This window comes from Dermochelys coriacea, chromosome 2 (assembly GCF_009764565.3).
Source record: "Dermochelys coriacea isolate rDerCor1 chromosome 2, rDerCor1.pri.v4, whole genome shotgun sequence".
NCBI classification, from domain to species: domain Eukaryota; kingdom Metazoa; phylum Chordata; order Testudines; family Dermochelyidae; genus Dermochelys; species Dermochelys coriacea.
In genome coordinates this window covers 153,935,840-153,962,735 of record NC_050069.1, presented here as the reverse complement: position 1 = coordinate 153,962,735, position 26,896 = coordinate 153,935,840, and the positions used below count along the sequence as shown (strand labels likewise).

Sequence of the window (26,896 nt, the reverse complement as noted above, 5' to 3'; positions counted from 1 at the left end):
GTGAAGCAGATCATCCGTTGACCTGTCTTTTTTAATATCTGAAGTGCCATGCCACCAGAGAGGATGAGAAGCTACACACTTCTTGGATGTCCATCAAGCCGTGGCATTTACCTGCAGAGGACAAAACCCTTCTGGAAATCCCCTAAACTATTTGTCTCCTTTGTTTCCCTTCAGCAATATCCTGTCAGAGATTTTCCTAATCGATTTTGCTCTGCATCCTGGTTTGGTAGGAGTTGATAGCAACCCCTCTCTTGCAAGGTATAAGGGCCCCTTGACCAGAATCCAGACTACACTGGTAGCTTTGCTTTGAAATGTCCCTCTCCTAGAAATGTATAAAGCAGCAATCTGGGGCTCTGTGTACACGTTTACTTGGTATTATGCCCTGATACAAGCTTCTATAGCAAATATATCCTTCAGTGGAACAGTCCTCCAATCTGTGGCACAGCATAGTTCCTTGTACTCTCCTCCTCGATGAATATTGCTTCTGAATCACCTTGAGTGGAATACTTATGGAGTGTGAAATATGGTTTTGTCTTGTGGAGTAACTGGAATTCTTTGAGATGTGTGGTTCCTATCTGTATTCCACTACCTGCCCTGCTTCCCTTTTGTTGCAGATCCTTCCAAAGGCTGTTATAGCGCAGGCCATGAATGTTCACATAATTGGGGTTGGGGTGCCAGAGGGGGTGAGGTCTCTGGTTGGGGGTGCAGGCTCTGGGGTGGAGTTAGGGATGAGGAGTTTGGGGTGTGGGAGGATGATCTTAGCTGGGACCCAGAGGTTTGAAGGGTGGGAGGGGGATCAGGGCTGGGGCAGGGGTGCAGGAAGGGGTGCAGGTTCCAGCTGGGAGTGCGGGCTCTGGGGTAGGGCTGAGGATGAGAGGTTTGGGGTGCAGGAGTGTGCTCCGGGCTGGGATTGAGGGGTTTGGAGAGCAGAGGGGGATCAGGACTGGGACAGGGGTTTAGAGTATGGGGAGAGGCTCAGGGGTACAGACTCTGAGCGGCACTGACTTCAAGCGGCTCCCGGAAGCAGTGGTATGTCCCTTCTCCGGTTCCTACCTGGAGATGCGACCAGGCGGCTCTGCACGCTGTCCCATCGGCAGGCACCGCCCCTGTAGCTCCCATTGGAGCGCTTAGGAGCCGCGGGGCCGGAGCAGGGGCGAGCTGTGTGGTTCGGCCCCCGACCCAGTGCCCCGGCCGGAGCAGGGCCGAGCCACATGGTGCGGCCCCCAGCCAGAGCGGGGCTGAGCCGCATGGTGTGGCCCCAAGCCAGCACCCCAGCCAGAGCGTCAGAGTAGGGCCGAGCCGCATGGCTCGGCTCCCAACCCAGCGTCCCGGCCGTAGCACTAGAACGGGGCTGAGCCGGGTGGCGTGGCCCCCGGCTGGAGCGAGGCCGAGCTGCGTGGTGCAACCCCTGACCCAGTGTCCCGGCCGGAGCACTAGAACGGGGCCGAGCCGGGTGGCGTGGCCCCCGGCTGGAGCGAGGCCGAGCTGCGTGGTGCAACCCCTGACCCAGTGTCCCGGCCGGAGCACTGGAGTGGGGCAAGCCCCAGGCTCCACTTCCTAGCCATAACTTGCGGACCAGCTTAAAATGGCTCCTAGGCTGGATCCGGCCTGTGGGCCGTAGTTTGCCCACCCCGGCATAGTCCAACAGACACCAGTTGCAGAAATCTTCCTGTCTAAGGTTCAAGGAGCACATGTGCACCTTGAGTGGAATACACATAGGAGCCACGCATCTTAAAGAGCTCCAGTTACTAGACAAGGTAAATAACCATATTACAGTAATGGGGGGCCATATAAAGTATCTGAGCACCTCCCAGTATTTAATAGAAGTAGTGAGTGTGATGTTAGTATGAATGCAGGTGTTTCTGAAATACTAGGAAAATAATCCAGAGAGAGAGGCCCTCCCAAAATTGCCCTGAATGTTCAGTGGGGAAGAGATTCTTTGATAAGATAATTAAAATGTCAGCCATTTTGCATTGTGAGAAGAAGCTGCCAGCAGATATTCTTTCCTCAGGTGAATAAGGTATAAACTACCTTCTGTCTATGCATGTAAGGAACTGCATCAGGGCATGGTTAGGCATACGGTGTATAACTGCTGCATGAAGACAGCAATCCAACAGTGCCTAGTATAGTACAGAACATGTATGAATAGGTCCCTACCAAATTCATGGTTCACTTTGGTTAATTTCACGGCCACAGAGTCTTAAAATTGGTCAATTTAATGATTTCAGATGTTTACATCTTAAATTTCATGGTGTTGTAACCATGGGAGTCGTGATCCAAAAGGGTATTGTGGGGCGGGGGTGGTCCTAAAGCTGTTGTATGGGGGTTGCAGGATTGTCATACTTACTCCTGCAGCGTTTCCTGCAGCTAGAGGAGGCTCCTGGAGGTAGAATCATAGACTATCAGGGTTGGAAGGGACCTCAGGAGGTCATCTAGTTGAACCTGCTGCGCAAAGCAGGACCAATCCCCAATTTTTGCCCCAGATCCCTAAATGGCCCCCTCAAGGATTGAACTCACAACCCTGGGTTTAGCAGGCCAATGCTCAAATCACTGAACTATCCCTCCCCCCCCAGAGGTACATCCAATCTCCCCAGTGTTGCTGGGAGTGCCCCAACTGGGAGGCTCCTAGCTGCTAGTCAGGGCCAGTGGTGGATTAACACATGGGCTCATGGGACCTGTGCCCCGGACAGTTTGAAGAATGGGTGCCCTAACCCTGGCAGGAGCCACAGGGTGGAAGACCCGAGTACCAGCAGGAGCCAGAGGCGGGGAGAAGGTGGGCGGAAGCCCCGAACTTGGGCAGCCTAGAGCCCAGGCAGGAGCCCTTGGAGACCGCAGACCTGAGCCTGTGCACACCGAGCTCCAGCTGGAGTCCTGGTGTGGGGGTGGGGAGGTGTGGGTGGTCTCCCCAAGCCCGGGCAGGAGCTGCGGGGGGTTGGCATTCCTGAGTCCTGGCAGAAGCCTGCGTGCCCCTAGCCATGGCAGGAGCCATGGGAGGTGTGGGGGGAGAGAAGGGAGCAGCAGCCCTGGAACTCGGGTGTCCCGAATTCGGGCAGGAGCTGTGGGGGGATGGGGAGGAGGCGGCAGCCCTGACCCTGGGCAGGAGCCACTGGGGGTGGAAGCCCTGAGTCCTGGCCGGAGACCGGCTGCCCCCAGCCCCGACAAGAACCATGGGGTGTGGGAGCAGCATTCCTGGAACTTGGGTGTCCTGAGCCAGGGCAAGCGCTGTGTAGGGGCAGCTCTGAGCTGGGCAGGAGCTGTGGGTGGTGGCAGCCCCCAGCCCAGGTCCCTGAACCCAAGCAGGAGCTGCAGGGGGTAGAAGCCCTGAGTCCCAGCTGGTGCCTGGGCGCCACTAGCCCAGGCAGGAGCCATAGGGGAGAGGGAGTGGAAGCCCCAGAGCTTGGAGGCCCTGAGCCCAGGCAGGAGCCTGGGGGGCAGGGGGCACAGTCTGGGACCCAGCTCTGGAGCTTCTGCAGCACATAAGTGAGGGTGTACCACCCTCTTCTGCGTTGCCTATGGAGGTGGGTCTGACCTCTCCCCATAACAGCCATGCAGGGGAAGGACAAGTCCTGTCCCTCCCCAGCTTGGCTGATTTTGGGGAGATCAGATTTCACGGAGCAGGGCTTATTTCATGATCCATGACATGTTTTTTTACAGCTGTGAAATTGGTAGGGCCTTATGTATGACGCATTTAATGAGACAAGTATAGGCATATTCATAGCTGTCTAGTTATGTGTTTAACTCTAGCAGTTTTTTTTTACTGTAACGTTTTCAGAGCAGACAAGTCAATTTGTTTTGGTTTATGAAGTTTTCAAATCTTCTAGAACTATATACAAAAATATATCGTGTAGTTTGAAAATGCTGTCATACCCTGAAGGCAGTGCAATATGAAAAGCAGTATTTCCATTTTCACTCTGAATAATTTTAATTCAATAGACATTTTTTCCTTAGATGTGTGAGTAGGTGGTTGTTGACATTAAGTTTACAAGGCTGGAAAATCACAATAAATTCTTGTGATCTGTAGTCTGAATTACTGTCAGAAATAATAAAGGGTCTGTGCAGCATATTAGTCAGGATAATGCTGTCTTAAAATTCATGTTGTGAAGCAATAGGTTAGTTCTTTGTTTGTTATGGTGGTGTACATATTAGAAATTCTCTTTATAGTACCATAGAGGAATATGTCAGTATACCACTGTGTTTATAAATGAGAAGTAATGGTTTACACTTCAAGATTTAAAATAAAACTTGCAAACCTGTAATAGTAGTTTAAAAATGAAACTCAGAATTTACTGTGCTCAGTCTTAATATCAGCCCTTTCTAAAGGTGATACTCCATGTAAGGCTTAATCTTAAAATGTAAATAACTGGATATTAAACATTTTGCTTTATTATAAAGATATCCTTTTGTTTCCATAGTTAAGGCCGAGTTTAAGTTTGTATTTAAAGCAGGGAAACATCCTTGTTATGTGGAAATGATATAGCATATCTTCCACAGCTTAAAGAACTTCCTCAAAAGGTAAAGAATGAATTTTCATATAAATCTGTTTAATTGCGGTATAAGCATTTTAAACTATCCCAAAAATTCTAAAAAGGGGACAAGTCTATTATTTTTAAAACCAATGGATAAAGAAATGCGTTGTTTTTTTTTTTTGTTTTTTGTTTTTTTTTTTCTGGGTATAGGCATGTGAAAATTGACTTGCCTCTAGACCAGTGGTTCTCAAAGCCGGTCTGCCACTTGTTCAGGGAAAGCCCCTGGCGGGCCGGACCGGTTTGTTTACCTGCCGCCTCTGCAGGTTTGGCCGATCGCGGCTCCCACTGGCCGTGGTTTGCCGCTCCAGGCCAATGGGGGCTGCGGGAAGCGGCGCGGGCCGAGGGACGTGCTGGCCACCCTTCCCGCAGCCCCCATTGGCCTGGAGCGGCGAACTGCAGCCAGTGGGAGCCGCGATCGGCCGAACCTGCGGATGCGGCAGGTAAACAAACCGGTCTGGCCCGCCAGGGGCTTTCCCTGAACAAGCGGCGGACTGGCTTTGAGAACCACTGCTCTAGACTATATCGAAAGCTCAGGCATACGATAATGAAAAATTATTAATTTGTTAATTTTTGAATACTAATTATAAATGGTTTGGTCTGTGCTGCAATGATTAATGTTCAAAGTCTATCATTATGATCCAAAGTCATCTTAAAAAAAAAAATTCTCACTATGTTAGTGGTTGAGGAAACCTTGAAAACTTGAATAGAGTATAAACTGGTGCAGTGAGTTGTGTTGTCTGCTTGAATCTGAAACAATACCACAGAGGCTTGGATTGCCCCTTTTTATATGAAGGTTAACTCTGAAACCTACAGGTAACTTAAATGTCATCATTAAGTCTCACTGCTGATCTTTTTGCCAGAACCAGTCAGTTAATGTGACAAGCTGAGATGACTAAGAATTTAAAACTTTAGAGGACAAGATGTCTTTGATAAATCTATGGAACCATTATGGTGCCTCCATGACAAAGCTGTGCTGACATCTGCATCTTGCTCAAATTTTATAGTACTTACTCTTTGCATGCAGAATGACATTTCTGAAAAATTACAAGTAATCAGCTAGCTAACTTGAGTTAGAGGCATTTAAAAATTACTCTTGAATTCTTTTGTTGAGTATAATTTCTTTGAATTTTCCAGCAAAGAAATCATCTGGCATGTGACAGTTGAAACTGATTTATATAGATTTTGGAATTTTGAATGTTTCTTGATGTTAATTTTTTATTAACTTTTTCATAACCATAACTAACCTTGCATCAATTGCTTTGTTGGAGAATTGATACTGGAACATTCTCTGCCGGGTAAGTCATCTATGAGAAGACAACAGAAAACTCTTAATTAAAAAAAACTGTTACAGAAGAGCAAATTATATGATTCAGTGCTTCACTGGTTGACCTATGAGCAAAGAGTTGCTCTGAGCTGGTCTCCTGGACCTTGAGAATTTGTGGGAGAGTTGTTATCCTGTGGATCCCTAAGACTGCAGAACAACTCCCCTCAAGTGCTTACAGATCTTGGCAAGTCCTTTTCCATGCAGCCTAATCACCCTTTACTAATATAAGAACTGCCATAATGGATCAAACTGTTGGATCACCAATCCTAGTAACTTGGGTTCTGACAAATAAATTAGAAGTGGCTCTTCATGATCTTGAATCTCAAGATGAAAAAAATGAACAAACTTTAAAAAACTTTATAGGTTATATTTAACCTATTGTCATGATGAAAACTGACCACTTATTCCAGTGCCCATTTTCTGTTTTGTAGCCAGATTGTCATCCATTTTAGTAATTAGTTTCTTAATTCATAACTGTGTGTTTACCATTAAAACAAAATCTCTTGACTCTTTGCCAAGGAATTTATGAAAGTCCCAATTTTTTCCCACCTTTTTTATCCACTTTTCTGCTGTGTTCAAAGAATCCTAATACATTAGAGAGGCATCTAGTGGTTTGTCCTTATAATATCATCTGTATTATAATTCTGTTTTTAATTATTTCAGTCAGTTTACTTGGTGTGGTACAAAATTTGGTAACATGTTACTTGCACAGTGCTGGGAGCCAGAGCCCAGGGCTGCGTAGCTGGAGCCAGGAATAAGCGCCCACCGCTGTGTGACTGGAGCCAGCACTTGTTGCTGCGCGGCCAAGGCCAGGGGTTAGCACCCAGGGCCAGCTCCCACCACCGCATGGCTGGAGCCTGGGAACAGAGCTATGGGTTGGCGCTTGCTACCATGCAGCTGGGGCAGAGGATCAGCGCCAGGGGTTGGGGCCGCATGACCAGAGCTTGGGACTGGAGCAGGGGGCCAGCACCTGCTACCACACATCTGGAACCAGGGGCCAGAGGCTAAAGCCCTGCAGCTGGAAGCTAAGGCCTCGTGGCCATAGTGGGGGGAGGAGGTCAGTACCCACTGCCCCACAGTTGGCCAGGAACAACAAGGAGGGGGTGGGAGCAACAAGGAGGGAGTGAGGGGGACTTATTTCCCCCCATTACCTCCCAGGAGGCTGTAGTGGCTGCACGAAAACCTCCTGGTGGCCACATACTCAAATGTGGCCACCATGGCTGCAACATTGGCCTAGACAGGCCAGCAACTGTGCTTTGCTTTCTCCTCAGAGGCTATAAACAGCATAATTACTCACAGTTATAAGTTACCACACAGCTCTTTCTAAATGAGCACATTTGGTGAAAGCATTACAGAGGAAATGTATTAAAAACAATAAGAACTTACACACATGCTAAAATGATCAGTTGGTCACCCCACCTCCAAACTTGGGGTCTGGTGCTGGTGTTGGTCCTTCCAGGTCTTTCCTAAGGATTGGGGCCCCCTTTTGACAGAAGGGCCTGTCTGTTTTCTGGATCAGAAGGAAGTTCCTGAGTCAGATCACTGAATTTCTTTGCTTGTCTGTTGGTTTCTGGAGAATCCAGTTTGAACCAATATGCCACTCTTCAGGTGGTGGTACCTCTCTGGAGGTGTTACAACCTGAGTGTATTTGCTGAATCACCCCTTACTGCTCTTGGTTCTTGGATGACTCTGGTCCCCTCACTTATGGAATTACATACAGTCTCTAAAAAAAGAAAAGGAGTACTTGTGGCTCCTTAGAGACTAACAGATTTATTTGAGCATAAGCTTTCGTGAGCTACAGCCGATGAAGTGAGCTGTAGCTCACGAAAGCTTATGCTCAAATAAATTTGTTAGTCTCTAAGGTGCCACATGTACTCCTTTTCTTTTTGCGGATACAGACTAAGACGGCTGCTACTCTGAAACCAATAAATCTCTAGTCTATAATATGTAAACTTAATATGTTAAGTATGACTGGGTTCAAAAAAGAATTAGATAAGTTCATGGAGGATAGGGCTATCAATGGCTATTAGCCAAGATTGTCAGGGATGCAGATCCATGCTTGGCGCATTTGTAAACATCTGACTGCTAGAAGCTGGGACTGGATGACAGAGTGGATCTCTCCATAAAAGTGTCCTGTTCTGTTCACTCCTTCTGAAGCATCTGGTACTGGTCACTGTCAGAAGATAGCATACTGGACTAAATGGACCATTGGTCTGACCCAGTATTGCCATTACTTATGGTGTGTAAGATCTCCCAAAGATATTGCAGGAAATTGCCATATCTGTCACAACTGGACTTAATAGAGGTACATTGGAGACCTAAATTAGAGATATTGCGCTTCAGCCTCCGAATATTTGTAGCAGATACTATATATGTACAATAACTTCCATTTTAGATTCTTTTAAATAAGTCTTTTACTTCTTTGAAGTTCTTACTCATCTTGCATAAAGAGCACAAAGTGACATAATATCCATTGTTATTCAGTTATATTTATAGTTTCATCTTGTGCCCATTTTTTCTTTTAGTAAAGATCACAGAATGCTAAAGTTACAAGATTTAATAACAAACACTTAATTTTTTTTTCTTTTTTTGCAGTACCAATATTAGCTTGTGGTGGCGATGACTGCAGAATTAATTTGTATATTCAACAGAATGGGCAGGTAATTATTGCTTCATATCCTGTCTTGAAGTAAAATACTCATTCTTTTCTGCTTCATTTCTTTTGAAGTGCACTGCTATTGTTTTTGGCTTCTTCTATAACTGCTATCTCTCCCTAGATAGCCATCACATGATAACAGCTTTATTTAAATTCTGTTTCAGATACTTAGTTTTCCTGCATAGCTAATAATGGATGACAAGAAGGCTGAGGTGTTTAATGCCTATTTTGGTTCTGTCTTAACTAAAAGTTAGTTGTGGTCAGATGCTTAGCACACTTAATACTAACAACAAGTGGCAAGTAACACAATCCAGAATAGGGGGGAAAACTGTAAGGCTTGATGAAATTCACCCTAGCGTACTTAACAAACTAGTTGAAACAATTCTCAGAACTGTTAACAATTATCTTCAATAATGGGTGAGGTCCCAGAGCATGGGAGAAGGACAACATAGTACCTATCTTTAAAAAGGGGAACAGAGATAACCTGGAAATGTATAGATTTGAGCCTAACTTAGATGCTTGGAAAGACAGTGGAACAAATTATTAGACAGTTTGTAAGCACCTAGGGGATAACAGGGTGATAAGGAATAGACAACATGGATTTTTCAGGAACAAATCATGCCATACCAATCTAATTTCCTTCTTTGACAGGTTACTGCCCTAGTGGATAGGAGGGAAATGGTAGATGTGGTATTTTGATTTTAGTGAAGCTTTTAACACAGTCCAATATGACATTCTCATAAACAAACTAGGGAAATGTGGTCTAGGGGAACTTACTGTAAGGTGAGGGCACAACTGGTTGGAAAACCATGCTAAATAAAAAGTTTTATTAATGGTTCTCTGTGAAAGTGGGAGGACTTAGTGGGGTCCTGCAGGGGTCTGTCCTTGGTCTGATGCTAGTCAATATTTTCATTAATGATTTGAAAAATGGAGTGGAGGGTATACTTACAAAATTTGCAGATGGCACCAAGCTGGGAGAGGTTGCATGCATTTTTGGAGAACAGGATTAGAATTCAGAAGGACTTTGGTAAATTTCAGAATGGTCTGAAATCAACAAGATGAAATTCAATAAAGACAATTGCAAAGTACAACACTTAAAAAATCCAACATACAGCTAAAAATGTAGAATAACTGGCAAATTGGGTAGTACTGCTGAAAAGTATCTGAGGATTATAGTGGATGAGAAACTGAACATGAGCCAAAAGTGTGGTGCAGTTGCAAAAAAAGCTAGTGTAATTCTGGGGTTTATTAGTCAAGAATCCTCACACCTTCTTGTCAACTGTCTAAATGGGCCATCTTGATTATCACTACAAAAGTTTTTTTTCTCCTGCTGATAATAGCTCATCTTAATTAATTAGCCTCTTACAGTTTGTATGGCAACTTCCACCTTCTCTGTATGTATGTATGTGTATATATATATATATGTGTATATATGTATATGTGTGTGTGTGTGTGTGTATATATATGTATATGTGTGTGTGTGTGTGTGTGTGTATATATATGTATGTATATATATGTATGTATATATATATATATATATATCATCTTACTATATGTTCCATTCTATGCATCTGATGAAGTGGGCTGTAGCCCACGAAAGCTTATGCTCTAATAAATTTGTTAGTCTGTAAGGTGCCACAAGTACTCCTGTTCTATTAGCAGAAATGTCATATGTAAGACACAGAAGGTAATTGTTTCACTTGACTTAGCAGTGGTGAGGTCTCAGTTGGAGTATTGTGGCCAGTTCTGGGTGCCATACTTTAAGGAAAGACGTGGACAAATTCGACAGAGTTCAGAGGTGACCATCAAAAATGATAAGACTTAGAAAGCCTGACCTATGAGTAAAGGTTAAAATAAAATGGGCATGTTTAGTCCTGAGAAGAGACTGAGGGAGGACCTGATAACTCTTCAAATAGTTAGCTTAATATATAGAGCAAAGGAGTTTTAGATTAGATACTAGGAAAAGGTTTCTTACTATAAGGATAATTAAGCACTGGAATGGGTTACCAAGGAAGGATGTGGAAACCTTATAATTGGAGGTTTTTAAGGACAGGTTGGACAAACATCTCTCAAAGATGGTCTAAGGTCCTGCCTTTGCACAGGGAGGCATGGACTAAGATGAACTCTTGAGGTCCCTTCCAGCCCTACATTTCTATGATTTGTTAGCTAATCATGAAATACAGATATGTCAGTTTCACACATGGAAATCTCAGGGTTTTTTAAAATATTTCTCTTTATGAAAAGAAAACCTACCTCAGACCAACCATTGAAATAAAGTAATTATGCATCTCTTTCCTGAAGGAGTATCCATGCATTTAGTATATCATTTGAAAAATAACTTCCTCAATTGAAAATGTAAATATCGTAGTCTAATTAGAATTGCATTATTACTCTTTTTGGAATTTGGCATTTTCCATTAAAATTGCCTTCTGTGCTGAGTGCTTCTGAAAGTTCAAAAGAATCTTTGAAGCACTTGATATCCAGCAAGTTGTGACTCGTGTTCAGTATGTGTGAAAAGTACTGTGTGTCATTTGGAACATGGAAACTTTTAATTTTTCATATAGTTAACTATCAAAAGTATTCAAATGAGGATATGGGATGGAGCTCTAATTATGTATCTGAATTTTTAGCTCCTATCAAAACTTAAAAATGTTTGTGTCCCTCTGGCTTTTGGGAACTTTTTTTTTAAATTTCTTCCGTTGACAAGTCATTCTGGCAAGGTCCCCCAAACAAGTCGTGATGATTTTTTTATATATCTGTTATGGTAGGCATTAGAGACTAAATAAAAAAAGTTTCTCTGATATGCACAACTTACAGTCCGAGGCCTTGTTTACAATAAATTCAGACCTATAATTCACCCTTTGGGCAGCTCTACTGGGGTGAATTCTGGGTCTGAATTTGCTAGTGTGTATATACACACAGAATGAAAGATTTGGGAAAGCTGTGGCTAAAATGGTAATTTTTTGTTGGTGATGCTGCCGCATTGTGGCCAAGAATTTCAAAAGTGATTTTATTTTGTGCCTCAATTTTTGGGTGCCTAACTTAAGATACCTTAAAGGTACTTCATTTTCAGAAAGTGCTGATCAACTATTCTTTGAAAATCAAGCCTCTTCTAAGTCATTTACGTCTTCAGAGTCTGGATTTGAAGATACTTTAAACTCAGTTCCTCTGGAGCTTGGGGAGGATCCCTGGTTTCAGATCTCAAGTGATAAAATCCTGAAGCAACACCCGTTTGAAAATTTTGGGGTGTGTTGTATGCTGGTGGGTTAGCTGCTCAGCATAAGGGCTAAAGAGGTCCATTGCAGCTAAAGTTCAAAAACTTGACTCATACCCTATCCAAATTGACACCATTGGTAATAAGCCATTCTACACTCCTTACGGTCATGAAATGACATGGCTGAGGCAGTAAAGAAAAGGTTCAGAATATACTTGTAAATGTAGGATTACATTCTGGGCCATATCCACTGTTTCTGTTTTTGGGCCCTCATAGAGTGGCCATTATTACAAAAACACAGTTTCAAAGTTACTTGAAGCATAACCAATTTTCTTGCATTTGTTTAAATGCAAAGTTGCAGGGTTTAGAATAAGTGTCGCCTCCCCCGCATGCCCCTCCTCCATCCAAAAAGCACGAGAATCTATGAACACCCAGTTGAATCTGTATGTTCCTCCTTAAAAGTATTTGTGTGTATCTTGTAACTTTAGGTAATTAATGAGATGCAATCAAATACAGTTTTTTTCAGAGTAACATTTTGTCATTTTTTCTAAATGTAAATGTAATATTTTTAAAGGTTTTCTACTAATAGCTTGTCCTTTTTCTCACTCCACTCCACTTTTTCTCACTCCATTAAGACCCACTGTTACCTTCTGCTTCCTTTTTCATCCAGGTGTAGTCCAGTCATCAATTCCTGTCCACCAGGCCCAGTATTAGCACTGTACATTAGAAGAAACCTAATTCAGTACATTAGGCGACATTTAAACTTGTATTTACTGGTCAGTTCCTCCTCTTTCCTTTTTTTGTTTTGTGTTTCAAGAGCTTAACATTTTATACAAAGTGAGGGTGGTCCCAATTTTGATAGTGAACACAAATTAATTTTAAGAATGGTGGTTTGGACCTAAATTCACATACTTTATTAAAAAAAGTCTTTTTGATCTGTATTTTAAAAGCATCTCTCACTCTCTCCTCTCTATTTCTGTTCCTTGACCTACTGCCAGCTCTGCAGATAGTTTCCCCTTCACTCCTATGTTTTCTCTTTCAGGGACACACATTTATTTGAATAAAATATTACATCTCATCCTGTCTCCTTTCAAGTTAATTTGGTGTGGAAGATTGAGTTTACAGACACTGCCTCCTCCCCTAGCCAGTAAAGATCCTTCACCCTTCCCAGTCAACAGTGACTCTTTGGTGTTGAACCATCCCCCACAAATTCTCATCATAAGAAAAAAAAAGTTTTGTGTGTGGGAGGGTGGAGGATAGGTTGATAAAGGAAAGTTCAGATAAACCCTAAAAGGGGACTGTTGTCATACTCTTGAGCAAGGTGAAATCTCTTCAGCTTCAAGTAATAAAATTCATGCTGAGAGCAATCTGAATATACTTATTCTTAAAGTCAGCTAGGTTTTTGAGCGTGAAGGGTCAATTGTGAAATCCTTGAAGACTCTTGTACCAAGAAATCTCTTGTAGGATGAAAGAGTATAGGGGAAACTACGGTTTCTTTTTTTGGGAGCCTTTGAAAGATATTGTTGATTCAGAATTGTTGCTCCCAGGGAAGAAAAGTTATATATCTCTTTCTGCATCAGCATTCTTACAAGGCCTCTCAAGAAAAACTTACGGAAAACAAAAATAATGAGGAGTTCTTGTGGCACCTTAGAGACTAACAAATTTATTTGCGCGACAGTATCTAAAAAATTTCAAAATTTGCATAAAGTTCTTTTTAGTCAATATGGAACCAGATTATTGGCATGTAAAATGAATTTGGAGAAATGGCTCAACTAAAAGCTGGGGGGAAAGCTGGCAGGAGCTGAAATGCGCACAAGTTGGAAAGAGACATTTGTTAAAGATGTGGGTAGTACAGTGGTATCTGTGTATTCAATAAAGGGTAGAGTGAAAATACAACTACACTAGAGCAGAGACAGGATAAGAACACAGAGGAACATTCCACAAAATTAGCTTGGTGTTTGATCAAGGAGTTAAATAAAAACAGACATGTATGCAAGAATAAAAGCAAGACGTGTCTGTGTGCCAAGACAAGAATTTTAAAAGCAAAATTAGGTATCACAGAAATGTGGCGGAGTGATCAAAAACAGCAGTCTATTGTAATATCTAGTTACAAACTATACAGAAAATAGAGAATAGGCCAGAGATGAGGAGGAGTAGTGCTATATATTTGTGATTCCATAGAATTTAATGAGCTTAAAAATCCTGAATGGAGACTACTACACAAGTGAATCTATATTGATACAAATCTCAAACTGTAAAAATATAAATATATTAGTAGGCGTTACTTCCAGCTTCCATATCAAGCAAAGGAAACTGAGCACTCAGTACTGAGAGAGATCAGTCAGGCAGTAAAATCCAACAAAACAATAAAGTGGGACTTTAACTACCCATATAGAAACTGGTCAAATGGCATAACAGGACAGAGTTTAGAGAAACCATTTCTTGACACTTCAAATGATTGCCTCTTTCAACAACTAGTTCTAAGGCATAAGCTATTAATTAGCACACAAGAACTAATTCAAGAAGTGATGGTAGCTAAACTATGCTGAAATAGTGATAATAGTAGTATTAGGTTTAACATTCAAACAGCAGATAGAGTACTAAAAAGTGACACTAATCTTTAGAAAAAAAGATTTAAATAAAATGAGGTTGGTCAAAAGGCTATTTGTGCAAATTGAAATCCTTCAAAATTTGGAATTCTTCCTCTAGCTTTGCCAATGAACAGGAGTATAAATTACAGCAGTTATTAAAGAAGAGGTAAGTTAGAAGGACCAAAATGAAATTCAAAAAGTAAATAGCTAAAGGTGTAAAAACAAACATGAGATTCTTTAAGTATATTGGAAGCAGGAAGCCTGCAACTTGATGCTGAATGTGAAAACCATGCTCAGGCTCAAGCTATTATGGTTTAACATTAAATATATTAAGTCACTGAAAACTTTTGAAAATCTGACTAGGAAAATGCTTTTTATCTAGACGTCAATGTAATGTTAAGGCTGTGAATTGTAAAAACAGAAAGTAAAGAAATGTTGATTAGTGGGTGAAGATGATTACAGGAATGTCAAAGACTATGTAGGTGGTCATCCCTTTTATTGGGTATGCGTACATATCAACATAATAAATATAAACAATTATGGTTAATGGCCCTGCTGCTGTTTCACTCAGACAAAACTCCTGTTGAAGTCACGTAAGTGTAGGATTGACAGAGATTACAGTATTTGCAATTTTTTTCCCAAAATATTTAAAAAAGAAAAGAAAAAGTTCTTAGGGAGAAAACCCCATCTATTTTTCACCCACCTTTCTTGTTTAGATAGTGGGACAATAACTGAGATGAGCTGATCTGCTAAAGTTACTCCTTGGCTATGGCCTCATCAGAAGGGCCCATACAAGAACATGGTATTGAACAATAAGGCCTTGTTCTTCAGGTACTGATCATCCAGTTAATAGGAATTGCAGGTGGTCAGCAGATCTGAAGAGCAGGAGTTAATTGTCCAAAGGCATATGTATGGTATGTAAGACTATTGGACATTTTGAAGTTCTGACTTCTGTGGTGTAATGATGATTTCTTTTTAGTTTCAGAAAACACTAATACTCTATGGCCATGAAGATTGGATAAGAGGCATTGAATGGGTAGTCTGTGGTCAGTATGAAAGTCCAATAAATCATTTAATGAGGCAGAGAGTTGAAAATTAGAAGAGAAAAACCAACTATCTGATATCCATTTTTAATCCCATTCATTTGTTTAGATTGCAGTTCCCGGTCCAATGGAAGATTGATGTCATTGCATGGATTAGACGTTAGGTGGAGAAATATTTTAGCATAGCACTGCCGTTTTACTCCAGTATTCGATATTCTCTGATATATTTATATTCTCTGATACTTCTGTATATTTGCTATAGATCTTTTTTTAGATGGCATCTCTAATTATGATCTATGTGGGTCACTTTACAGAACAACATTCCTCAGACTAAATAAAGTATAATGCAAAGTAATACAGAAATTGAACTGTCTGAAGTAGCCAGAATACAGGGATGCCTTGCAGGTCTTTATGCTAATACCACAACGGTGTGGTTATTTCCTGCACTCTGATTGCAGTGGGATTGGTTTGCATTTGTATATTTTTCAACCACCCAGTATACAAATCTCTTTATAACCATTGTTTTCTCTGCATCCATCACCTTGTCTTGCCCTGCCTGGTTTTTAGTGTGTCAGTTTTAGTGGCATTTGAACTCAAACAAATATGCTTGACTCAGCAACTGGCCCCTTGTCAACCCTGTGGTCCTTGTTCCTGAGAATGATGAGTCAGCCCTACTTTATTTTTTAAAATTAAATTAATTGTAGGAACTTCCCTGCCTCCTCTTTTTCCCCTTGTAAGAATAGCGCAAATTGGTGGGATACTCCACTACTCCTCATATTCAGCCTTTGAATAACTGATTACAAACGTTACTCACTTTGTAGAAAATGTAGGAGAGAGGCAACAGGAGGAAGGGAGTTCTTAAAATGTATTAATTTAAAAAGATATTCAAGAGTGGGGACTTATCCTTCCTAAGCAACATGGAGGGTGAAAAGGTCAAGGGTGCAGGAGTGAGAAGCACATCTCAGAAGAGTAACTTGTAATGTATCCTGGACTGATGAACTGTTAGGCTGAAGTTTTAATACTGTAAATCCCAGGATATGGCTGTTGCCATGTAAGTGAGGCAGGACCCATGAGTCAGTGTGTTCTAATTTGCTTGGTTGTGTTAAAATGTTCGAATGAGTTGACATTGGAATAAAAGGAACAATAATGTTCATAATACTGTTTGCAGAGAGAAAAATAAAATGTGTATGGTGTGATGAAGGGTGATAAGAATGAAATAAGTTAATCTTGATAAGTCAGAATGAAAAGGTATGTGACTTAACATTTTTATTTTTACTGTGTGTTATTTTTTTAAACAGGTGGGGATCTTTTCTTAGCAAGCTGTGCCCAAGATTGTCTGATAAGAATCTGGAAAGTGCAGGCAAAATCAACACCATCTGTGGAAGTCAAAGATGATGACTGTATAAGGCTGAAGGAGAACATTTTTACTATGAAAAATAAAAGTGAGTAACAAATGAAATGCTCTCTCTCTAGCAATTCCTTCTTCCAGCCGGTGCAGGTTATTGCTTTCAGTAGGGATAATAGGAATTCTGTCTGTTATAATTTTATTCCTATGCTAGAGGAATTTAAGACAAATTCAGTTACAATAACTCTTGCTCCTCAGCAGCAAAAAAATATAGTAAATGTGTTTGTGTTTTAGAAGCATTGACTGTGTACAATGTCTGGTTTATTGCAGAAATAGTACATCAGCAAAAAATCTCAATAGAGGCCTTCTGTTAAACAATAAATATTCTAACCATAGCCTATGGTTTTAAGGCATGTATTTGTTCTACCTGTAGTAAACTGTTGGTTACACAGTTTCTCTCCAGTTATCAGACAAGTGTGGGTCTTAAAGTTTTTTTTAAATTAATAAGATTAATAAGTCTTTCATATTAAGATTTAATTACACATGTGCCTTTAAAGGTGAAAAGAGAGAACTGTATGTATTTATTACTTCAATGTTTTTTGGATAATTTAACAGGCTGTGAAATTATATGTAAAAATAAATTATATCACAGAGGTCATGCAAAGCAGCTCCCAGCCACTGGCCCTGCAGCTCCAAGCTGCCTCGTGTGGAGGGAGTGTGTCTGCTTTGTCTCTAGTTCGGCCTCCCAAAGGGACTTGCCGGGAGGTGATTCCATTTATCCTCATGGTTAGCTGAGATCCACAGGAATAATGGAGACCTCCCTCCCCCTCCCCCCCCCCCGCAGGTTTTGGCCTGCTTGTGATCCCTCGGATTTCCCACACCAGTGGCAGCATTGCTGTTGTTCCTCCTGTACTGCACTTAACAGTTATTTCTCAGATTTTTTTATTCAACCATATATACAGCTGAGCTGTGTGGAGCTCAGCTCTTACAGAGCAGCCTCAGAGAGGATAAAGAAAGCTACCTCATGGAGAGAAGCTGTAGTGTAGCTTGCTTTCCTTGGTGCAGTGTTTCCCAAAGTATGGATTGTTCCTCATGGCAAAGAGTAGCCAAGGGGATGTGGACAGAACTCTCAACTGTTTTCCAGAGCTGTGCTTTCATTTAAAAAAAAAAAAAAAAAAAAAAGTCTATAGCTCTTAGACCAAATTTGGTCTTTTTTTACTAGTATTTCAATGGATAATATCAATGATTTTTAAGTGTTTTTAAAATTTTTATTTATTTAAATTTTCAGTCATGGGAAATTATGGGATGGGGGGGATGTCAGACAATAGTCATTTAACAGTAGACATTAAAATTCAAAAAGTTAAAGTGCTATAACCATTGAAAAATAAATTGTACAATTAAATATCCTTAAGTTCTCAAGATAATTTTTCTTACTTTACCTATCTGTAAATTTCAGTTGTTATTGATGTAAATATTTTGTGTCATTTTGTATTTGGTGAAATCAACATTACTTGATTTTAAAAAAAAAAGTTATCCTTTCAAGACTATTTTTATGGTTATGAATATAACCTCCAAAACATAACGTGAATGTAACCACTGCCGTGATCTCATCTTGAGTGTCCAGAGCTCCTGAATAGAGTTCTGATGTGCGTGCTGCCCTGTTGTTTTCAATAGGTGCTAACTCATATGCCAATGATGATTCCTTAAATGTCAATGTTGTTAATTATTTTACGGCTCAATAAAGCATGACAGAAAGGAAAAGTAATATATTATGAACATGCACTTTGAGAAGTACTGAGCTATATGTGCATAGGGAGAGGGGGCGCACACAAGATGTATAAATTAAGATGTATAGGTCTTCCCCTAGACGTGGTGAGGTTACATAGGAGGGGAGTCATTTGGTTTTGCTTCCTGTAGTGGGCCTCAGCTTTCAGAAGTTTGAGAAACAGGGCTCTAGCATGAGGCCCAGGCACCTCACTTAGGCTACCCTCTGTACTGACAGCAGAGGGGAACATGTCCCCTTTTGACTTTAAGATGGTTTACACACCTGTCTCTTCTTTTTCTATGCTGATGCCTTTATCTAAAGGTGGAACCAAGATAAGCAATAAATGTGGCATTAAATGTCAGGAAACTGTGCAAGTTCCCTTGTATGCTCCCATAAATGATCAACCATGTTGCTTAAATAGAAAGGTAATCAATCTACTGCTAACCATAATGTGGAAAATGTAGCTGTTAAATAGTTATTGAAAGAAAGTACGCAGAAGAGGTGGAAAGTAACTGGCTTTGCTTTTCAAGCCCTTCTTGTTAGTGGGTGTAACGAAAGTGGGAAATGTCCTAATTTTAGGGCTGTCAAGTGATTAAAAAAATTGTGATTAATCACTACATTAAAATAATCACGATTAATTGCAGTTTTAATAGAATACCCTTTATTTAAATACGTTTGGTGTTGGGTGGGGGGGAACTTTGTGTGTGGGGAGCACTCTCTCTTTAAGGAGAGCACTCAGGAGCTTTGTACACTTTTCCAGGCAGCAGCAACTGCTGTCGGCAACACTCACTCCTGAGCCAGGAGCCGACAGGCTTCCCCTGTTCTCCAACCCCAGCTCAGTGGTGACAAGGTACATGGGAGCGGGGGAAGGGGACACCCCAACATCAGCTCCCTATCTCTGCACAACAGACAGGAGACAGGCTTCCGGTCCAGAGCAGCTTGGCCGGGGATGGCTCCGTGGGTGGGAGGGGAGACAAGAGCAGCAATGGAGCAGTGTGGCGGGAGAAGGGGCACCCTGGCCCTCGAGGCATGCAGAAGGGCCGCTATGAGCATGGCACCCAGGTATGCAATTAACACTCCTTTTAAAAAAAAAAAAAAAGTGTTCATCTGTTTTAGAGTTAATCTCATGTGTTAACTGTGATTGATTGAGAGCCGTAATTATTAATTTTTATTACAAATATTTGCAAAATATTTGTAAAAAAGATTAAAAAGGTAGTGCAATCTACAAGTTGAAGCATGAAAGGGCCAACAAATGTTTAGCATATCTGGCAAGTAAATACCTTCCAACGTCGGCTACAACAGTGCCATGCAAACACCTGTTTCACTTTCAGGAGACGTAAATAAGAAGAAGGCAGCATTATCTCCCATAAATGTAAACAAGCTTGTTTGTCTTAGCGATTGGCTGAACAAGATGTAGGACTGAGTGGACTTGTAGGCTTTAAAGTTTTACGTTGTTTTGTTTTTGAGCGCAGTTAAAAAAAATCTACATTTATAAGTTGCGCTTTCATGGTAAAGAGATTTCACTACATTACTTGTCTGAGTGAAAAATTTGATTATCTTTTACTTCGTAATAGGGCTGTCGATTAATCGCAGTTAACTCACATGATTAATTCAACAATTAATTGCTATTTAAAAAATTAATCGCAATTAATCACAGTTTTAATCACATGGTTAAACAATAGAATACAAATACAAAAATATTTCATAAATTTCTGTTTTTCTACATTTTTAAATATATTGATTTCAGTTACAACACAGAATACAAAGTGTATGCTGCTCACTTTATATTATTATTTTTTATTACAAATATTTGCACTGTGAAAATGATAGAAGAAACAGTTTTCAGTTCACCTCACACAAGTACTGAAGTGCAATTTCTTTATCCTGAAAGTGCAACTTACAAATGTAGATTTTTTTTTTTTTTTTTGGCTAGGTAATCGCACTAAAAAACAAACAAAGTAAAACTTTAGAGATTACAAATCTACTCGGTCCTACTTCCTAATTAGTCCTTCTACTCCAATAACTCCATACAGAGCTCTTCATATAACGAGAGGAGAGAGTGAGTGAATAATAGTGAGTGTAGTTATGCTTTAGGGATTAATACGAATTTTAGTTATAACGTTGGGGCCGTGTCATTAGTAATGGAAGGAGACGGCCTTGGAGTTTGGTTGATCACGGATGACTATGCTGCCATGTGATATGGCTGTGAAAAAAGTTAAGCGGTTTGGGATGCATCCGGGAGGCATTTCCGTAGGATAAGGAGGTTCGTCCCATTATACAAGGCACTGGTGAACAACACTCGTAGATATACTGGTGCCCAGTGGTCTCCCTTGTTAAAAAAGGATGAATTCAAACTGGATAGCAGCAGAGACGGGATACTAGGATGATCCGAGGAATGGAAACTCTGTGCTTATGAAGGAGACTTAAGCTTGGCTTGTTTAGCCTAACTAAAAGAAGGTTGAGGGGAGATATGATTGCTCTCTATAAATATATCAGAGGGATAAATACAGGAGAGGGAGAGGAATTATTTCAGCTCAGCACCAATGTGGACTCAAGAAGAAATGGGTATAAACTGGCCACCAGGAAGTTTAGACTTGAAATCAGACGAAGGTTTCTAACCATCAGAGGAGTGAAGTTTTGGAATATCTTCCAAGGGAAGCAGTGGGGGCAAAAGATCAATCTGGCTTTAAGATTAAACTCGATAAGTTTATGGAGGAGATGGTATGATGGGATAATGTGATTTTGGTAAGTAATTGATCTTTAAATATTCAGGGTAAATAGGCCTAATCCCCTGAGATGGGATATTAGATGGATGGGATCTGAGTTACCCAGGAAAGAATTTTCTGTAGTATCTGGCTGGTGAATCTTGCCCATATGCTCAGGGTTTAGCTGACGGCCATATTTGGGGTCGGGAAGGAATTTTCCTCGAGGGCAGATTGGAGAGGCCCTGGAGGTTTTTCGCCTTCCTCTGTAGCATGGGGCACGAGTCGCTTGAGGGAGGCTTCTCTGCTCCTTGAAGTCTTTAAACCACGATTTGAGGACTTCAATAGCTCAGACATAGGTGAGGTTTTTTGTAGGAGTAGGTGGGTGAGATTCTGTGGCCTGCGCTGTGAAGGAAGTCGGACTAGATGATCAGAATGGTCCCTTCTGACCTTAATATCTATGAATCTATGAATTATGGTATACACATGTTTGCACATACTTAACGTTTTGTAGGAGTTACCCTTGTGAGCATTGGAAACATCATATTTATGGAGATTATAGCCAAAATTCATTAGTCTTACACAGAGGTTTATAAGTGGAGAAGTATAACAACATTTAAAAAAATCCCAGAGATTTGCCCCTGTGCTGGAGAGAGGTTCATTATGATTTTCTTTTTATAGGATACTTTTAATTATTAACATATTATTTCAAAGTCTCTCCTTCTCTTTAAATATAGTACTTAAAGATCATATTAAAATATAATATATTACACAAACTCACACAACACCTTGTATAAGACTTGAGCTATGGTTTGAGGTCAGAAATATTTTTATAGTTAAGTGCATTGCAGTGAGTTAGACTGATTATTCTATAGTTATGAGTATTTCAATTTATGCAGGGCAGCCTTAATTTGCAATTTCCAACACCATGGAGAGTAGAGTGAGGCTACAAATTACCTTTAATTTTGGTACCATTTCCAGAGTGGGCAATAGGATTGGCCTGTGCATTGCAGTGCCCACATTGGGTGTGAGCCACCCAGCAGAGCAGGGTACCATACTGCAGTTCACTTTGCTTGTTTTTAAGGCTTCTCATTGAATTGTATCACTGTAACAGCTGTCTCTGTATTTGTGAAAATGTGAAAGATCTTTGTTATCAAAATGCCATTGAAGAATAAGCAGTCTCATTCTCTCTGTTGTATGGTAGATACTGAGACAACATATGCAGTTATTCTGGAGTCCGTGTTAGCTGGTCATGAAAATTGGGTATTTGCAGTTCACTGGCAGCCGCCTTTTTTGAAAGGTAGGAAGAAAGTACATAAAGTATATAGCTTACCAGATAATGTATAAACATGGTGCTACTATACGTTATATACCTTTTTGTGGGCAAGAGTTTCCACAGAGAGGCTATTGAAATATTTTCTGTAATTTTGCAATCAGAACATTTCTGCATGTATCATAAGGTCCTGCTGTATGGTGTTCCTGTTTTATTTGCTGTTGTGCACCATCTGATGCTTTGTCTTTTATCGATGTTGCCTTGATAAAAGACGATATGAATATAGTATATGAATGTTTTACATGTAGTACTGGCTTTGTTTGATTTGTGATTTATATAGCTTGTGGTATTTCACCTCCGTTTATTCAACACAAACTAAAAAAATTTTATTAGATGAAGATTTGTTTTTAATAATCTCTCCAGAAGATCAATATTAACTCAAATGCCCTTCCTTGTTTTTCTTAATATAGAAAAATGGTAGGGTAATAAAATATTGGCATTCTGAAATTTCTTTATTTCAATCTTATATGCATTAGTAGAGCGCTTCAGAGAAATCCCTTGAATTTGTCTGTTTTTCAGATATAAATTATTTAAAACTATGCATTAATATCTAATTAGTCAAAGTTAATTGAAAACATTCTTCTTCTTTACTGCCTCTGCAGTTCTCTGTCCCCAGCCCACCATAGCATCAGGGATTTAAAAAAAATAAAGAAATAACGTATTTATTTTAAATACGTGAAAAAACAGTTACTGCTTTAGTTTTTAGAACAATGAATAGCATAGAATTTTTTCTCCACTTTCGCGCAATAATAATCTGATATATATCCAACAGAATAGACTACCTTTACAAATAAAGAGTTTGGAATTGTGATTCATAACCTTGGGGCCTTTAGTGTGTGCTAGCTTTTGTTTCCTCTAAATCAAAACTTTGAAAATCCTAATGTGAAAGAAACGGTATAAATTGCTTATTCTTATACTTTCCTTTAGCATAGCCCTGGTACAAACAAATATTTGAAACAATATTTTAACATACCCTTATCAGAGATTGCATTCATCAAGGATCTGATCTTGTTAAGGCTGGTGTTTGTTCATTGTTTAAAGCACAAGTTTTGCAATGTAGCAGTTGAATTTTCAGCATATTTAGGTTTCAGTATTGCCATACTCTGTTAAAGAGCATTCTGATTTGTAGTAGCAGAATAATTTCTTTTTTGTACTGTAGATGGCATAATACAACAACCAATGAGACTACTGTCTGCATCAATGGACAAAACTATGATTCTGTGGGCTCCAGATGAAGAATCTGGGGTATGGTTAGAACAGGTAAGGGTCAATTTTTCTAAGCATACCTGTGTAACCTAACATATAGTGGGTTTGTCTTGAGTTTCTCTGTGACTTTTTTGTTTTTTGTGTTTTGGTTTTTTTTTAATTTATTGTGACAAATTTCAAGTCGAATATATTGCTTTGAAAATGTTTTCTAAGTTGTATGTATGTTCAGTGGAATAAGAACCATATGCAAAATATAGAAAAGATAATGCAGAAACAATTGTATAGTTCAAGGGCAACAGCTGAACAAAAGATGTAGTCCCTGACAAAACTGAATTATAGCTGAAGAGCTAGTGATATCCTTGGTTAAGGTTGTCATTTTAAACGCAGTTAATATGTTGTAAATAACATTCTAATTTTCCACTTTTGGGGCTGAAATTTGCAAGAACTGGTCTTGATTGCAAAGTGAATTCTTTGGTGTTTTTACATAAACTGTTAAAACACTCTCTCCTTTATTCACTTAACTGATATACTCTGACATAAATAAAACTACATTTCTCGAAAAGAACAAAGTATATTTTGTGATGTAATAGTTTTAATTTTTCTGCTGTATGTATTTCCTTACTTATTTGCAACATGTGGCAAGCCACAATAAGTTTCTTTATTATTAGTACGTACCACTACAGTATTTGTAATGGTGTTTTAATATAGGTAGATATGGTTATAATACCTAGATTTAGGGTTCCTTTACGCTTTCTAAGTCCCTGTTTTCAGTTACTTATAACTTTCCCAGACTTTACGTGTTTGGGTGAAATTTTCTATGCTTCATCTTTGCTTAAGGTCAATTTTTGGATATAGGTATAGCTATCAGCAAAATGTTTCAACCATTTTTGAGAATGATCTTTTAGAAAATAGGTTGGTTCTTAATGTTAAATGTTATTATTTCTTTGAAGAGTTATATAGTGCTTGGGAGTAGGAATTTGAAATTGGTTTGGTGATGCTAATCAGGTCAGAGAAATTCCTTTTGCTATCACTATGAAAATCCACACACATCTGACCAAATAATGTCTCTGAAAATCGTCAGTTGCATATACAGTAGAAACTCAGTTTTGAACACCTCGGGAATGGAGGTTGTTCGTAACTCTGAAATGTTCGTAGCTCTGAACAAAATGATATAGTTGGTCTTTCAAAAGTTTATACCTAGCCATTGACTTAATACAGCTTTGAAACTTTACTACACAGACGAAAAGTGCTGCTTTCCCTTTGTTTTTTTTTAATAGTTTACATTTTAACACAGTATTGTACTGTATTTGCTTTTTTTGTCTCTGCTACTGCCTGAAGGCATACTTGTGGTTGCAAATGAGGAGTGGGGTCGATTGGTCAGTTTGTAACTCTGGTGTTTGTAACTCTGAGGTTCTATTGTATTCAACAGAACTTGCTAGAGGTTTACTGCTAAATCTCCGAACATTCCATTTGCATTGAATGTGTTCTCTAAGCACACAGATCTTGAGCTCCATATGTTAGATATAAGCCACAGCAACTCTTTTGGCCTAGGAGGAAAAGTCCAGGGCTGGAAGCCCAAATAGAGGAGATCTAGTTTCTGCTCTTTCAGTTATTGGTGTTTAATAATTCTCTGCACTCGTACGCCAAAGAGGCCAGGTAAGTATTATTTCCACTCTTGCCCTTCCCCATTTTAATGTGGGTAATGGGGAGGCTGCACCAAATCACTTCAGGCAGAGTTGGGAATAGAATCCTTTCTCTAATATGGTAGAGGAAAGTCTAATCCACAGCCACACTGCTTTTCAGCATGAGCATGTCATATCTCTGTATCTGGCTATGCTGTCTATATCCACTGGCCCACAATCCCTTTTACAGCCAACACAGAACCTACGAATCCTACTTCCCAACATTCCATTGCTATCTAGCAAATAGTTGTGTAAACCACTGGCAAAGTATGCGGTTAATTGATAACAGGATAAAAGGATAACAAGCTTCTGTTGCCATCAGTTACTCCTTGAATTGATGAGCGAGAGGTCTGGGCTGTGGATTTAAAGGTCTTAAGAGCTGGTGAAAATTTTGGACAAATTTTTCATTTAAAAAATAGCTTTTTATAAAAAATAAAAATTTTCATGAAAAATTTTTGACATTGAAAATTTTCACAAAAAATTACATATGGGTCCTTTTGAACACTTGGACATGAAAAAACTTAGAAAATTTGAAATTTTTAAATGAACATGTTTTCATTTTTTCAAACCCTACAAATGATCCATGTAGGGTTTCATATGACGGGATTTGTTTTCTTTCCTTCTGACTAAACCTAGGAAATTAGACACACAAACCTACATTAAATGGCCTAAAGTTGCAAAGACAAGAATTTAAAAGCTAGAAAATACCAAAATTAAGTTAGACCGTGCAACCTTAATACAGTCCCCTTACATGTATATAATACAATAGTCTTTGATTACATGATCACACACAATTTGTTCTACAAGTCCCATTTTTCATTCAGTTCAAAGATGGATAGTAAATGAGGCAGAAGATTGCAAGAAGTTCTCTTGTGTTTAAAGAGCTGGACTGAGCAGGATAGCTGGGTTCTATACCTGGCTCTACCACAGACTTACTGATTTGGAGAAAGATCCCTGATATACAAGGAGGCCACATAAAAATTTCATGAGCAACCTTTATTTTGACTTCTCTTAACTTTTGTGTCCTTGATTTTGCAACCATAATGTACTCTTGAGGGAATGCTGTGCCAAAAAACAAAATTCTGCATACAGTATATTAAAATTCTGCAAATTTTATTTGTTAATAAATAAATGTGGCAGTGGGGAGCACAGGTGACTGGCTCCACGGAGGTGGGAGACCACCCTGCAGCCCCATCTGTGTGCCCCCCACCCCCCAAGCCGGACGTGGACTTGGTGGAGAGGCTGCACCTGACCCCGCCCAGCGCAAGGGCTAAGCCTACTCTGGAAACACTCTGGGTCCCTGCCACTCCCTGCTAGGTGCACCAAATGTGGGCAGGCAGACTCAGTCCAGCAGGATCAAAGTGTGGAGGGTTCAGTTTGGGGCAATCCAGGTGTTGGGTGAGAGGGTTCTGTGTGGGGCAATCTGGGTGGAGGTGGTTCTGGTGGGGATCTGGGTCCAGGTGGGATCCGGATACACAGGGGCTTGTTGGAGAGCATCTGGGTGCAGGG

The 26,896-nt window shown here is 40.2% G+C and overlaps 1 protein-coding gene across 1 annotated transcript in view; it reads left to right on the top strand.

Moving 5' to 3' along the window:
* ELP2 (elongator acetyltransferase complex subunit 2) overlaps window positions 1-26,896 on the top strand; it is a 105,839-nt gene that overhangs the window by 29,191 nt on the left and 49,752 nt on the right. Inside the window, 5 exon segments of the mRNA XM_038388538.2 lie at window positions 8,446-8,510; window positions 15,291-15,357; window positions 16,653-16,796; window positions 22,371-22,466; window positions 23,659-23,759. Of these exon segments, the coding sequence (XP_038244466.1) occupies window positions 8,446-8,510; window positions 15,291-15,357; window positions 16,653-16,796; window positions 22,371-22,466; window positions 23,659-23,759 (473 nt within the window).